General features: G+C 42.6%; 4 protein-coding genes across 4 annotated transcripts; all 4 read left to right on the top strand.

Annotated features, from left to right (window-relative positions):
• Positions 1 to 7,407: 7,407 nt before the first annotated feature.
• On the top strand, positions 7,408 to 7,815 carry N7495_001967 (uncharacterized protein; the record flags this gene model as incomplete). The annotated part of the gene is made up of 2 exons (XM_057204637.1): positions 7,408 to 7,590; positions 7,642 to 7,815. 2 exons carry the CDS (start codon positions 7,408 to 7,410, stop codon positions 7,813 to 7,815), a joined length of 357 nt encoding a protein of 118 aa, XP_057065244.1.
• A 2,929-nt stretch (positions 7,816 to 10,744) lies between these two features.
• N7495_001968 (uncharacterized protein) lies at positions 10,745 to 11,125 on the top strand (the record flags this gene model as incomplete). The annotated part of the gene is made up of 1 exon (XM_057204638.1): positions 10,745 to 11,125. One exon carries the CDS (start codon positions 10,745 to 10,747, stop codon positions 11,123 to 11,125), a length of 381 nt encoding a protein of 126 aa, XP_057065245.1.
• A 1,302-nt stretch (positions 11,126 to 12,427) lies between these two features.
• On the top strand, positions 12,428 to 13,183 carry N7495_001969 (uncharacterized protein; the record flags this gene model as incomplete). Its single annotated transcript, XM_057204639.1, has 1 exon — positions 12,428 to 13,183. One exon carries the CDS (start codon positions 12,428 to 12,430, stop codon positions 13,181 to 13,183), a length of 756 nt encoding a protein of 251 aa, XP_057065246.1.
• Positions 13,184 to 13,417: 234 nt separating this feature from the next.
• On the top strand, positions 13,418 to 14,188 carry N7495_001970 (uncharacterized protein; the record flags this gene model as incomplete). Its single annotated transcript, XM_057204640.1, has 1 exon — positions 13,418 to 14,188. The coding sequence occupies one exon, from the start codon at positions 13,418 to 13,420 to the stop codon at positions 14,186 to 14,188; it is 771 nt and encodes a 256-aa protein (XP_057065247.1).
• Between the last annotated feature and the right edge of the window lie 1,538 nt (positions 14,189 to 15,726).

Here is a 15,726-nt window from a genome sequence, read left to right on the forward strand (position 1 = left end):
CCTTCCGCGCGTTATTCCATGCTTCCTGCGTTTCTGCTTCTTTAAACATCGCCACTGGTATATCAAAGTCTAAAGGTGGACTTGGTTCAGTGCTATTGTTACGGATTGTTACTGATTCGAAGAGTTTCCGGAAACGATTTGTGAGCCTCTTATCAGAGATTCCTTTAGGTTCGTCTTGTCCTCGCCGGGATAGAGCATCTGGTTGGATCGCCTGTTTCCCGGGTCGATATCGTAGCTCAAAGTCGAATTCGGCCAGGATGTCTGCCCATCTCATTTGTCGTTCGCTTAGATCCTGCGCCTTATGAAAGTATCGTAGATTTTTGTGGTCCGTTAAGACCACGAATCGCGGGACCATCTTCAGCTCTGGCTTCTATTCCCGTAGCGCATGGATGATAGCGAGTAATTCCTTATCGTGTATCATATAATTAGTCTCTGTAGGTGAGAACTTACGCGAGAGATAGGCGCATGGTCTTAGTGTCCCATCTTCTTGTCTTTGTGATAAGACTGCTCCTGTCGCCTATCTAGATGCGTCTGTTTCCACTATTGTTTCGGTGTCTTCTCGGAAATGAGCCAATATTGGTGCAGAGATAAAGAGGTCCTTTAGGGTCTCGAATGATTCTTGTTTCTCCTTGTCCTATTTGAATATCGTATCTTTCTTTATCAACTATACCAATGGTGCAGAGACATCTGCGAATCGTGGTATAAACGTCCGGTAGAAGTTAGCGAATCCAACAAAACCATGTACTTCTCGGATATTAGTAGGTGCTTCCCATAGCTTAATGGCTTCAACTTTCTTCGGGTCTACACATAGACCTTCTCCAGCTTGTATGATGAACCCTAGGTATTTCACAGAGCTCTGTTCAAATTCAGATTTCTCGATATCGCATTGAAGTCCAGCATCTCTTAGCTTCTGGAGCACCTCGCGTACTTTTCGTCTATGATCCGTGATCGATCCGTCGGAGTAAATAATGATATCGTCCATATATGCTGACACAAACTCGTCGAGAAATTCGCGTAGAACTTCATTGATATACCGTTGGAAGGTTGCGGGAGCGCTAGTCAGGCCAAAAGGTGTAACTAGCCACTCATAGAGCCCGTATCGTGTTCGAAACGCTGTCTTCTATTCTTCGCCTTCCTGCATTCTGATCTTATGGAAAGCCGCTATGATATCGAGTTTGGTAAACCAGCGAGCCTTCGACATGTTTCGTAGTGTTTCTTGAATCAGAGGTAGGGGGTAATGGTCCTTGATGGTTATGGAGTTTAACCCTCTATAATCGACACAGAATCGGATGCCTCCACCAGGTTTTCGTACTAATAACACCGGTGAAGCTGCTGGCGATTTGCTGACTTGTATGAATCCTTTTCCCAGTAGATCGGTAAGAGTTTTTCGTAGAACTAATAGCTCTTCTCTATTCATTCTATATAATGGCCCATGAGGTGGTGTCGATTCGTTACTATTTCTATCGCGTGTCAAGGGTATCTTATGATCGATCCCTGGGCGATGGCTCGGAAGCTTGTCTACTTTCTCCTGGCTAAAAACATCTAACCAAGGGAGATATTGTGGGGGAAGTTTAGCTCTCGGATCGGTGAATTTCTTAGGTTGCAGCGCCTTGTCGATATCGTCCATAGTCACTTTAGCTATTCGGAGGTGGTCCGGCGACGAAACGCTATCGAATAGTTCTTTGATTTCTCCTATAGATGATTGCTGTACTTTCAATCTCTTTACTTTTATTGGACCGATTGACAGGTCGATACGGTTCCAACAACGAATGCGCTCTCCATTTCTCGAATGGATATCTAAATACCCTCGTTTCGCAGCGTAAACTCCGTCGACATCTTTTAACTAAGGCGTCCCAAGTATCATTTCGTCTGACTGTCTTGGAATGATGTAGGCAAAGACTTTCTGCTGTTGTAGTCCATTAACATCAAGATCGAAGTATGTGGCCTAAGTGATCCGTCCTTGATTCTTGATGACTCCGTTCAGGATTCGCGGTGGAATCGGGATACGCGGAAGGTTAAGAGATTGCGCTAGGTGTCCGCTGATAGATGCATAGCTATCGCTTCCGTTGTCTACTAAAGTCTTCGCGAATTGAATTCCATTAACTCTAGCATCGACATAGAATGACGCCTCTTTCTTTAGCAGCTTCTTAACCCCCTTCTGCTCCTGCTCGCGGTTTAGTGCAGGAGCTAATCTTTTCCCGAATCATTCTCCGCTTCATCTTCTTCGATCGCTGGCGAATACTCCCTTCTTCGGGGGTGGCTCGATCTTGGTTCTTCGACTACTACATTCCGTACCACTACTTGGTTCGGATTCTGTGCGGGCAGTAAAGGGCATATACTTTGCCAATAGTTATCTCGACCACATCGTAGACATCTCTTTTCTATACGGCGACGTTGGAGTTCTTCTTTCTCGACCCATTTTGCACGTTTTCCCACGAGATGTTGATCCTCTTTACGAACCTGTCCTTTTTCGTTCACGAATCGGGACGAATTCGTCTGTGTGGTGTTCGTGTTTACTGTTGGAGTCTAGTCCATCCTATCCTCTGTGGCTATGGTTGATTGATCTCTTTGGATTCGCTGGCGAGTGGATAACTGGCGTCTGCCTAATGCGATATTCAGTGTCTCGCTATCAGTGTCGATTTCGTGGAGCCGTGTGATAAGACCTATAAAATCATAGGGAACACCACGATTCATAAGCGAATTCGTCATATCTTCGTTAAGAGCGTTTAGTAAGAGTTGTCGTTTTGCTTCGTCGTGCCATTCGGTTGCACCAGCATCTACGAGCTCTCTTTCTAACTAGGGAAGGAATCGTGAAAAAGGCTGGTCGGGCTTCTGTTTAAGCTAATATAGACGCCGAGCTGCTCGTGATCGAGCGTTAGGGTCTCTATACATCCTCTCAAGATATTCCAGAAGCATATACGGGTTGCCTTCGCTTCGTTATGTCTTCATAAACGTTCCGGTGTTCTTGGCGGCCATTTTCTCTAGGCGGGAAAATGTATAGAGGAATTGCTCTTGTGGGGTACCGATGGCAGCTCCGTCTACTAGCAATTTGTTCTCTATCGAGATTCTCTAGGTTGGCCAATCAGAGATGTTTCCTGCATACATCGCGGGGTCGGGGAGACGAGGGCGAGGTCGTCGACTCTGGTTATTATCGCTGGTTGATTCGATTGGTATCCCTTGTGGTTCCGTGGGTGGTTCGGGAGCGGCCCGCTCCTGGGACCGAACCACTAATTCTTCGAGTCTTCTAATTCTCTCATCGGTACTAATACTTGTCTGACTGATGTGCTGCATCAACGTCCTGGCCCACTCGGGTGGGCTCGACGGTTCGCTTGCAGCCATGATGATGAAGATATTCGTTTTCTTCTCGTGTTTGAATCGGATGCTTTCCGTCTTCAATTTGTTTATAGGATGCTCAACTAGATACTTTCTAAGAGCTTTTCGTATTCGTTGGTATGCTCGATCGGATTCTTTCCGAGAGCGATTCGTTCGTCTGTTGTATATGGCTCGATCAGATACTTTCTGAGAGCGCTTTTCTTATCGTCGGTCGTGGGTTTTACTCTCGTTAGAGGAAGGATTTTGTATGTGAAGGGCTAAAGCTAATCTTAAATTCAGAACTAGCTAGGCACATGCTGTTTACAAAATCCTTGAAGAACGTGAACAATTCGGGGTGGAATCGTGAGGTATGCGGTTGGTGGGTCACGTGGTACAACCACGTGATAGTTCACCAGGATTCAACCTGTTACAATAGTAGGTAAATCGTGTGGTTATATATTCCTCACGCTAATCCTAGTTATATTCCTATGGGTCAAAACCATTTTTATGGTAGAATCTGATTTTCTCCTCTTATATCATATTGCCCTATGATTTGTGCGCCTCTTAGTAGGTCTAGTCCCTATCTATATGTTCATCGGGGTACCCTTGGCCTCTACTCTGGTTAAAAGCGGGTGTAGGGCTAGTATGTTCCGTGTATGATCCGGGTATACTTGCTTATATATAGCTACCCCGAGTGCGTGGTCTATATGATGGTGTTCTATCTATAATGATAGTAAGTGGATCTAAACTTTCGTCGTCGTCTCGTGGGGTCAGGTCTTCTTCCGTGATTAGGGAATAGTATATAAATTACCCTTGGTTATTGCGAAGGGCTAATACTAATCTTGAATGCAGAACTAGTGATGCCGACAAACTGTCTTTATTAAGCTTGAAGAGAAGAGAGAGAGAGACTAGCTATGGACATGTGGCAATATAAGGGATGCGGGTGCGGGTGGCACGTGACGAGCATGAGTGGCACAGGCATGAATGCTAAAGCAGGCACCAGCCTGTTACAGTTATTACGCTTTTATTCATAGTATATAGATTTGATTAACTATGGTGTCTAGTATACTAATAGTGCCATATAGCTCCTATAGGTGATGCTAGGGGGAGATTAGCTATATTCTAGCATGGATCTATGGAGGAGTCGGATAAGTCATAAGTGGAGAAGTTGAACAAGTCACTAGTAGGTTCTGGTGTCCCATAATTCAAAGAGGGGAAGATTTTTAGGGGTTTTTAAGTATCCCTAGTTTTTCCAATGCGAAAAGGAAAAGTTTTAGTCGAATGTCCTTCGAAAAGTAGTTATAAAGGAGGTGTTGAAAGGTAGAAACTAGGGTGTAGTTTTCTAAATCAAACTTGAAAATTGTGTTTTTAGAAGAGTAAATAGGCTTACTGGTGCTAATTCATGCTCTTAACAGTGTTTTATCGTATTTTCTTCGATCGAATTTGGCTTATCGTTGTAACAAGTTTTCGTGGTTTTAAGGATTTTTCACAATAACTTAGTGATATAACCTCTAAGTCTGATTTAGCTCGTCAACTGATCAGTGTCGATCAACTACGTTGAAAGGATAGGGTTCACATGCTATACTATATATACTAGAAAAGGGTATGGTTCGTCCTAGATTCTTAGTATATACGTTATGTAAAGTGGTATGAAATGTCCTCGATTCATGTAGCTACTTGAGTTCCTAATATAGTTGTTCCCCCGTGACTCGGGGGTCTGTTTGTTCCGTTCCGGGTTTATGGTATTGCATGATTGCAATATCCATGTTCCGACAATTCCTATAATATATAGATAATAGCGAGTAATTCCTTATTATATATCATATAATTAGTCTCTATAGGTAAGAACTTACGCGAGAGATAGGCGCATAGTCTTAGCGTCCTATCTTCTTATCTTTAGGATAAGACTACTCCTATCACCTATCTAGATACATCTATTTCCACTATTATTTTAGTATCTTCTCGGAAATAAGCTAATATTAGTATAGAGATAAAGAGGTCCTTTAGGATCTCGAATAATTCTTATTTCTCCTTATCCTATTTAAATATTATATCTTTCTGTCGGTTGACTAGGTTATTACCGAAGCAGACAGCTATTGATATCGTTTCTGTACGTATATAATAGGTGTATGCATATTGGGTAAAAGTGAAGTGTCATTCTAAAATGCTTAGATGAAAGAAGATATAGTAGCTGCCATGCCAAGATCACATGATCTTGGTATGTCAGCTGATATTCGTTCCAACACTGGGCAAACTTAAAGAAGGGATGAAAAACGCGGTCAGAGCACAAAAGTTAAGAAAGAAACACAAACTCGTACAGCAGTCACAAAATCCAGTCTTCTGCTTTTGAAAACAAAGTCTCTCTGTCCCGCTCAGTCAGAACGTTCAACCTAACCGATAGCTTGTAAATTAATGCGGTTGGTGTCAATCAATTGCTTTAACGCGTCGCAGGGTTTGTCCTTGGTCATCGCGTCTACAGGATTCGAGTTCCCATCGATCCATTTGATCTTAGTGATCTGGCGACGTTCGTATGCTTGTCTAAGGCACATCACGTCGATCATCAGTCGTTTCTCTTGTGTGGAGTTCAGTGTCACAAGACAGTCATATAGCGACTTTGAGTCAGTGCAGAGAACTATTGGGACATTGGCCTGTAGCATTTGGTCTAGAGTCGACTTTATTGCGAAAGCGATGTCTGAGCCATGAGCCATAGCGTATAGCTCTGATGCTAGGACGCTGCGGGTGACTCGTTTGCATTTGGTCGAGCTCCAGTGGATGGTATTGGCGTTTACCGTGGTGTCATTGTCTTTTAGGGCGTCTCTCTTATCGGCTAGCGCGATGATATAGCCGATCTGGGATGAGAGGTCTTTATTGTTCGCAAATGATGCGTCTGTGAAGACCACTAGCTGCAGGGAGTCTAAGTCTAGGTTGACAAAGCTAAGTCCTCTGGCGGAATTCTCTTTTTGCCAATGCAGTCGTTTGTTCAATAACCTATAATCGTCTTTGCTCAAGTCGGTCGCTTGAGCAGCGAATGCCAAGTCGAAAGCAGCTTCAGGTTGACATACTGAAGCTATATAGGCGCCTCTCGCGCGTTCGGCAATGTATTCATCTTTGGTGTTGGCAAGGGAGATCTTATCGCATTGGCCCTTCTGCGCAAGGGTGATGCTTCCATCTGTTACCAATTCGATGACTCCACCATTGAATTTCAGTGGATTTTCAATGGTTAGTTGCTCGCGCTCTTTTGCCGCGAAGTTTGCCTTTTGTAGCTCCTGTTTTTCTGCTTCTGCAAATTCGTTATCTGCAAGGATAAGAGTATCATCTGTTTGAAGTCCGACGATACCGAATCCTTTCGAATCTGTTGTATGTAGAAGGCATGGGTCAAATGTCGACTGGTTCATTTTCAGGTTTATCAAATGGTGGGAGTGATATGTCCTGAACCAGTGGTTTCCTGCTTCGGGGATGCCATAGAGTGGCTTGATGACCTTCAGAAGTGTGTTTTTCCCGAGGTGGCCTATCAGTTCCTTCGGCGGGCGTGCGTAAAATTCACGGTTTAGTGTGGTCTTTGACTGGACGTACGCCTGGGAGATATCGCGGAGGAATAGCTTGGATTCAGCGGCAATGCCTTGGCGACTTGCAGCGATGCAAAGGATTAGTCTCTGACTGACACGTTGAATCGTTGGCGATTGAGTCAAAACCAGGTCTTTCTCTTGGTTGTTATATGCTTGAATGACCAGTCTTGATTTTTCGAAAGCCCGCTCTGTGCCTTTATTCTTGATATCGTCAACGAATCTTGAATTAAATAGTCGCACACCGGGTGGGGCTTCTGTGACAAGCTCAAAGACTCCCTTTTCAAGTAACCCATTGATTTCTTTTTGTCTTGAATCTCGGAACTGAGTATTGGTGCTGCTCTCCTCTTGCAAAAAGATAGTTATGGGCGGAAAGTGTTTACGCGGGCGACCTGGGCCACGTTTTTGCGCTTCTTTAGGGACAGGGGCAGTTACAGGTATCGGGTGCTTGCCTAATAGAGATTGTGGCGCTTGGATTGATGGCCCATTTGGCCCTTCTCCAGTCAATGTTGGGATCTTTGGTCATATATTCATGGTTGCAACAGGAATTGGAATAGCTGCTCAACTTCCTTACATCAAAGCGTTGCTTGACGGTCATGATCGCGCAGAAGTTTGTACTCAGAAAATATCTCTTGTCTGGCAGTTAGACAAAATTGGCGACTGGGAGAGTGCCCGAGACTGGTTACAAACTTTAGTGGAGCAGGACAATGGTCGAGTGAGTATTACACTAATCTAGTCGAAATAAAATCCCTAACTTTGATCAAAGATGCTCCACGTCACAGTTTACGACACACTTACTTCCGGAGCCAGTGATTCCATCCTTCAAATTGGACAAAATAACCTTATTAAGATTCATAATGGCCTCATAAACTGGGAAAACCAGCTTGAGTCCGAAATACAGAATCAGATTGGCAGTCTTTTGGTCACTGGTAAGATTTAGACATCATTTATCGAGGTATAAAAATAACAATCAAGTAGTGTCTGCACGAGCTAATGTGAGAAATGAGATGAGAGAACTTGTTCGGAATCGTGTAGCAAAAAAGATCGCGCTTTATGAGCAAGAGTTTCAGCCATGGGGTCAAACAGGAAGCTTATCTTCGTTCTTGAGACCATAGAATTTCAACTTCAGCTAGCTTTATTATAATGAAGCCCAATTATCTTATACCAGAGTTCTCTAGAGGGAAAACTACGTACGGGAATCGGTGTAGGGCCTTGAGAGAAAAATATAATGGCCATAGATTTACCCGTAGACAGTAAGAAGATTGATATAAGGCTGAGAAAATCTACTGCCTGAATACCATGATCTTACTCCAGAAGAATAATGGGAAACCTCTCAACTGCCTAGGTCCTTCGGTATGTATATCTATGGTGGTATTGGCGGATACCTGAGCCAGATACTAAACTCCCTCTCGAGTGTCTCGTTCTCCGGTGACTTTGCTTTTCGTAATAATATATAAAGAATATAACCAAGCAGATTGGTGGTATACATCTTGATCCTAGAACCAGCTTGTATCAAGGACCATGAAAGGAGATTAAACCATACTTAGGTAGTTGTGGAGCTACTCCATACTAAATTGTTTCAGTTTCCCTATTATCCAGGAAGTGATATAAATGCTATGGTACCCCTCAATGGTGTCAACCTTTCTTGTACACTGTTCATTATGCAATCTGCTCTGTATCCTACACAGCGACCCAGGGTTTTTGAGACTCGCTATACGCAAATGATAATCGAAGCTGAACAGGCCCCATTGAAATATAACTTGCTTGCCAGTGGAGCCAACTGGATCCTACTAGCTGGGTACCTGGTAGTCCCAGGGACTTTTACATCACTGGATAAGTCTAATATCCTCAAGACATTAGCAAGCAATAAGACAGAAAAGGGCCTCTTGAATACAATCCAGAACCCGCCTCTGCTTGCCCTAGCCTGTTGCTTCTTTATCATAGGGTCTACAATTATGCTTTGGTTATCTTGGAAGTACAAACAAAACTATATTTGGTTGATTAATCGTTTATTTATGTGAGTCAAATATCAAATATGGAAAAGCAATATCTGACACTGAAATATTGAACTGAAAAGTCCGACCTTTTTAAATGCTGTAGCTGGCTTTCTAACAACCATAATTAATATGTATACTGCACATGAAGGAACCTGGTCGATCATGGCACTCCTCACAATCCTCACGTCCGGAGTTTCTACAATCTTTTCTCTCTATCTACTTGTGACATATAAGTTTTTCAAGCTCAAAGCTTTACAGGCAGCTCATAAGCAGCAGGAAATGGAATATGGCATAACCTAAGATCGCAAGCTGGAAAGCATGGATTGGCGGCGGCTCAAGATTAAGTTGTGATCACTATATTATAGAGAATGTGTATTTAGATAGTCTGGCCTTCATATTAATAGAATTATTTTCGTATAGTCAAAAGTTATCTTCCCTAGGTCTCAACTAAAAACTCGGGCCTGTCCAGGGGATTTTATTGATATACTCTAGGGCTTATCAGGTAGCTTTAATTCTAATTTGTTGAAGTTAGCTACCTAAGGAGGTAGTACTTGACGTTGAAATGTAAAAATTGGAAAGTGATACACTAGATAAAAAAAATTAACCACAAAGTGTTATATTACAGGTAACCTTCAAACCACGTAGTAACATTTGGGAATCGAAAACGGCGCGCACCTTATAGGCCGACAAAAAGTGCGTGGATATAATAAACCCATATACTTATGGATGTCGGAGATGTTTCGATCAACATTTTTTCAATAAAACATAAGAATGACTACGAGCTCAAAGCGAACTACTGTTCTTCCCCTTTCATTATCTGATTTAGATATTGTTAAACAGGGAGCAGGCGAAGAACAGAGCAAAACGACAAACATCGAGAGGGGCCCTAAAACTCGGTTTCCAATTAAGCCAGCAACATCTGGTACTAACAAAGACATCAGAACGACACAAAAAGCCATGTACCATAGATCATACTTTGCGAATCAAGCAGGGGAAGGGGTAATAGCTCTACAAGACACTGAAGGATTCCCAGTCTGCCTCATCAAGGAGCGAAATGCTCGTTATGATCATTCATCAATACTACCTTTTGACCACAAGAACTTTATTTCCCTTATCGATTGCTTTTTGTCTGATGGCGAGATTACCAACTTAGTCTATGAATATGAGCATTTCGCAATGTCTCTAGGTTGCGCCGCGGGAATTGCGCACTTTATTGAGGCTGATATAGCTACTATTTGCAAAGAGACACTAGAAGGAGTTCAGTTCTTGCATGAAAAAGAAGGCATTGCCCACGGATCCATTGATTGTAGCAACATTGTTCTTACATTTAAGGGGCAAGTAAAGATTGGTGAGCCATACTCCTATAGCCTTGGAAGCAATATATCTAATATTCACTAGCGAACATAGGCGATAGTTTCTTGAGAGCAGAAGAACATTTATTATTCCAAGAGGATCTGAAAAGGGTGGGATCTATGGTTGTTTCTCTTAGTGATCCTTTAGGATTGCTCAGAGGCTCAACGGAAACTCGTCCATCGCAGCTATCAAATATAGCACGCTCATTTGTTAAGAAGACGAAAAGCGAACCAGCTATGAAACTTCTCAGAGTGGGTATTAAATTATAATCTCGAACAAAATTAAGACTAATGATAGTTGTCAGCATGAATTCTTGAGTCTTGCAAACCCCGGTGGCTCGTGGAGTTTGAAAAGGCACTACTTCGAAGCACTTCCTTTAGGGATTCAAATTGGGGACCACTCTAGCTAGCCCAATCTATAGATATATAAGCTTCTAATTGAATATTTTTCGTGATATGCATAGCAGAATAAATTGAAAATAGTTGAGGTCTTCTCCAATTTTTGGAATCTCAAGAGACGATGTCTGGAGAGACTACTAGGTCCGGAGAGACTACTGTGTCCGGAGAGACTACTGGGTCTGGAGAGACTACTGAGTCTGAAGAGACTACTAGGTCTGGAGAGACTACTAGGTCTGGAGAGACTACCTGTTCCGGAGAGACTACTGGGTCCGGAGAGACTACTGTGTCTGGAGAGCCTACTAGGTCCGGAAAGACTACTGGGTCCGGAAAGACTACCTGGTCCGGAGAGACTACTGGGTCTGAAGAGACTACTGGGTCTGGAGAGACTACTGAGTCTGAAGAGACTACTAGGTCTGGAGAGACTACCTGTTCCGGAGAGACTACTGGGTCCGGAGAGACTACTGTGTCTGGAGAGACTACTAGGTCCGGAAAGACTACCTAGTCCGGAAAGACTACCTGGTCCGGAAAGACTACCTGGTCCGGAGAGACTACTGGGTCCGGAGAGACTACCTGGTCCGGAGAGACTACTGGGTCCGGATAGACTACTGGGTCTGGAGAAACTACTGGGTCTGGAGAGACTACTAGGTCTGGAGAGACTACTAGGTCCAGAAAGGCCACTGTGTCTGGAGAAGAATAATGTACCGCGCCGAAAATGGATCCTCATTTTTCCCGCTAATTTCTTAGGAAGGGTAGGGGGCTGTCGCTCCGAAAATGGCTCGTAATTATTTTAGGGATATAGTGTCAATCTGCATTTTGCTTTCAATTTTTTCCTGAATTGATCTCGCTTGAAATTTCTTATCGACTCTATAATAATGTCCCTTGCCGATGTTCTCAACGATGAGAGAACTCATTTAGCCCATGTTGTATTGAGTCACTATCGTGGGTCTGCGGTCATCGACTTAAGGCACTTTCGGTTTGAACCAGTTGATTCTCAAAGTTGTCGTCAAATCTCAGAAAAAAACATAGCAAGGCTTGTAAAGATCTTTGAGACTGAGGGCTGTGGAAATCTAGAGCCTGAGAATCGTGTTGCAGCTATGATTAGTTCAAAGAATTTGCAAGAAACACTTAAGAAGTCGCTCCTATCACCGGAGGAGCTTCTCAATCCGAAAAACCAGCTGAAGATAAACTTTAAAACAAGCGGACATATTATGTGTATCTATGGTCACCATCGCCTTAAAGCAGGAGGGAAATTTGGAGTTACTGCATGGTTAGTGGACCTCTATACAGATAGTGAGTGTTTCAACCCTTTAAGCTTAAGGGCTCAAATTTTGATACCAGTATTTATATATAGATCTGCCATCGAAAGCACTGATCCAGCTTCGAGAAGATTCTTCTAATAGTCTAGAATTTACAGACGGTGAGATATATCGCATGTTGAGGCAATATCAGCTTGATCAAAACATTTTTCAGGAGCAAAAATGGTGGGCTCGACTTAAGACCAAGGGAAGAAAAAAAGATATTCGTCGATTGCAGAAGAATCCGCTGCTTCTCAAAGGTTTCGACGAATTGCTACCATATATTGGTCTCTGGCAACCACTGAAATGCTCTCAGATAGAGAGAATACTAGGCCTAAAGTGCCCAGATTTGAGTAATTAAGCTACTAGATCTTCAAGAGTCTTGATCTAAAATTCTCTAGAATATCTACCATTACCTTCAAGTGATTCATAAACAATGGTCAACTATTTTTAACACTAGCAAGGCGTCCTTAGTGGATCCTATTTCTATATCTTTAGTAGAGGGTCTAATGCCAAAATGCTCATCTAAGGACCGCGAGCTCCTAATTGATCTAGTACGTTCTAAAAGAATTTTCCCGCTTTTAACAAATTCAGATGAAAGAGCTGCCTTACAGGAGTGTCTACTCGCCATTCCAGAGAGACTGGTCACAATCAATACTCTTCTACAGGATACCCTAATCCTTGAAAGCCCAGCAAAGGCAATCCACCAGCTTTGTCCCCTGAAATTCCACGGTAGCTTAAATGAAGCTTTGCGTCATCAATGGCATAATGAAGAAGCGGAGCAAATCATCAAAATCCAAATCTCAGAATATAGCTTCAAGACAATACAAACACCAAAAAACGCCCTTTCTGTCTGTATACAGCAATTATGGCTATTTGGACTACGTCACTTTATGCATAAGAAGAAGATAAACAAGGAGAAGGGTCATCAAGAGGTCTTGACATGGTCGAGCGAGGCACTTAGCCTTCATGGGTTCGCTACTTTAGCAATGCAGCTTGGATTTGCTTCTCCTCAAATCAGCAAGCTCAAAAGTGAAGATATCAGCAGAACTGTCGCCAGTCAGCTTTGCCAAGATATATGTAGAGATGGGTTCTACAGCCTCCAACATAATGATTTCCAGTCAATATCAGCGGAGTTCTGCAAGCTCTTGGAACTTATTCCAAGTAGAAGTCACCAGCTTTCGGCAAAAGCTTCCCCTTTCACAAGCGATGATCTCGGCGAAAGAGCCAGCTCTAGATATAATCGACCATCTTTAAAACAGTAACAAGAGATAAGAGAAACCTTGTTTCTTGAAGGGGTCTTCAAAGCACACGAAAGTACAGGAAAGTATCCCACATCTCTTGGGGTTGTACGAGACATCTTGATTTGTTTTTTTGGAAACTTTGATTACCTTTCAGATGTCCCTAGTGAAAATGCGCCCGAGAATCAAAGCGAACCGACTCCCTTAAATCGAGAGACTTTGAATTCCGAGGGAAATAAGAGCTCACCTGGATCTCCTATGCAAGAGATTTTAACTGAAGATTCTGAGCCTGAGATTGAAAGCGAGCCAATTCCCCTAAATCGAGAGACCTTGGATTCTGAGGCAGATGAGAGCTCAGCTGGATCTCCTGGCCAAGGAATCTCAACTGAAAATTTTGAAGCAAGCGAGCCTGTCGAATTTGAGCCTCATCCGCCAGGAACCCCTGGTAGAGAGCTAATGGCTCCTGGGTTTGAAGACATCTCGACTATCGGCCCAATGCAAAAGAAAAACATCATCTCAGGACCTGATCCTGTCAACGGTATTCTTGATGTCTGGTTTTCCTCTGAGAAGTCAGTCATTGTATTATATCTTTTTGAGTCTCGCGCTTATTGTAAATTTGAGGTTGGAGCGGGTCAGAGTTTAAAAGACACTCTTGAAAATCTCATGACTGACCACTTTTTTTTGGTCATTGATGATTATGGTGTACGTGCTCTGGACCTAAGAGATGTCTATCAAAAAGCAGTTGGTGAGAAGCTACTGTTAGTAGCAAGGAAAGCAAAGCCTACCAAAAGAAAAAGTGGCACAGAGCCTACGAGACCTGCAGATATCGATAGTATTCACACCATTCGTACTTGGTATTTTCTCAGCCATGGTAAAACCGTGATAGGCAAGCGAAAAAGAAAGAACCAGACAAGACGTGATCGAGAAGTGCGTATTAGGAATGGGCACTCGATACAGCATCCCCCTAAACGAAAAAGAGTGGATGCAAGTCTAATGGGCTCTGTGCATTCTAGCGATTCAGAACTCTGATTCAATAGAAACAAAAACCTAGCCTCACCTTGCTCAAAGAGGGATTTACAAACTCGCCCAGCATCCTGGACTGGTGTGCTTTACTTTTAGCCACTATGGTGGGATCCGATGTGATTACAGGCGTTTAGTCTTGGATTTTGGAAGGGGCTGAAAGAAATAGAAGAGTTGTGCCAGCGAGCACTTCTAGGCAAAGAGAAGGCTCTGGGTCTAGACAATGGTAGGATCTAGGGATTTAAATAAAAATAAAATAAAAGTGAGATTTGCGAGGCCAGCTCACGTGAACAACTTCAGTATCATAAGCAAAAACTTTAAACATAAAAGATAGAAGGGAATCGCACTTTAAAGCTAGTCTTGAATAACTTCAGTACCGTTGGCTTATCTGGCCGTTATTCCTCGATAATTTGAACCCTATCTTATTTCACGAGATGCCTTAAAATATGGCCATCTTCAGTCGTTATCTTTCTGATAACTTCTGAGCAGCGATTCCCTAGCGCCTCTTCGTCCGCAACATGAACATTCTGTAAATATATTTATTTGATGTTTTGTTGCCTTTCAAAGAATATATTAAGCTCCTCACCCTGAACCCGACAGTATTTTATTTTCAACTTTTGGAGAGAAGGCACATCCACTTCGAGTAGAAAATTCAAAAAGTGAAAACTCTTCAAGATCCAGACGCTTCAACCCTATTAATGCGTCTCTAGCCATTTCAAGGAAAGCTTTCTTAGTCATATCTGGTTTTTCACGGAGCCCTCGTATCTCAATAGAATCAATGAATATCCCCTGAGCACGTGCAGTGATGATCGATCTGCATAATGTCTCAAAATGATGTAGAAAGGAGATATTCCAGTTCTGAAAAATTCGTGCTCTGAACCATAGAAATCTTAGTTGGTCGGTTTCATCGAATATTAGCTTGATGGTTGATAAATAGGGAAATCTTAAGACAGAATTGCAGAGCGACTGGATGTCCATCCCGTGTCTGGTGACCCTGTATTGCTCTTCTGCAAGCAAGCCACAATGAGATTGAATTGCGGTATAGGAATGCTTAGATTCGATACCACGAACATCCCAGTTGAAATCAAGTTTATCGCACTTGTATTCTTGTGGAGTGTATATACAAGCTCTAAAGTAGCTCACATCTCGAATAGCTAGAGAAGATAGTCAAAATTAAGAAGCTTATTTTCAATAACCAAAGGTTGTAACATACAAGGGTCAACTAGTTCCGAAACTTCGTAATGTATGACTTTCACATATGAAGCGAAATGTGAATGAGACATCTCCTCAAGAGAATCCAAAGAATACTTTGAGAAGCAAACCTTCATAGTATGAAATAAGCGAAATGCGCTGACGATTCTACATCGCTTGCTCACAGTAGAAAACTGCTTCACTGATGAATCGACTAGATTGTTTACAATCAACTGCATTATCTCTATAGGTAAATTTGTTAGAAAATTGCTATGCGGCGCCATGTTTAAAAAGATATTATACAGAATCTTAAAAATGTAAAAACCTGAAGATATTTAGTAAGTTTAAGCTGCTCA

The sequence above is a fragment of the Penicillium taxi genome, assembly GCF_028828555.1.
Source record: "Penicillium taxi strain IBT 34144 chromosome Unknown utg000002l_segment0_segment0, whole genome shotgun sequence".
In the NCBI taxonomy this organism is placed as follows: Eukaryota; Fungi; Ascomycota; class Eurotiomycetes; order Eurotiales; family Aspergillaceae; genus Penicillium; species Penicillium taxi.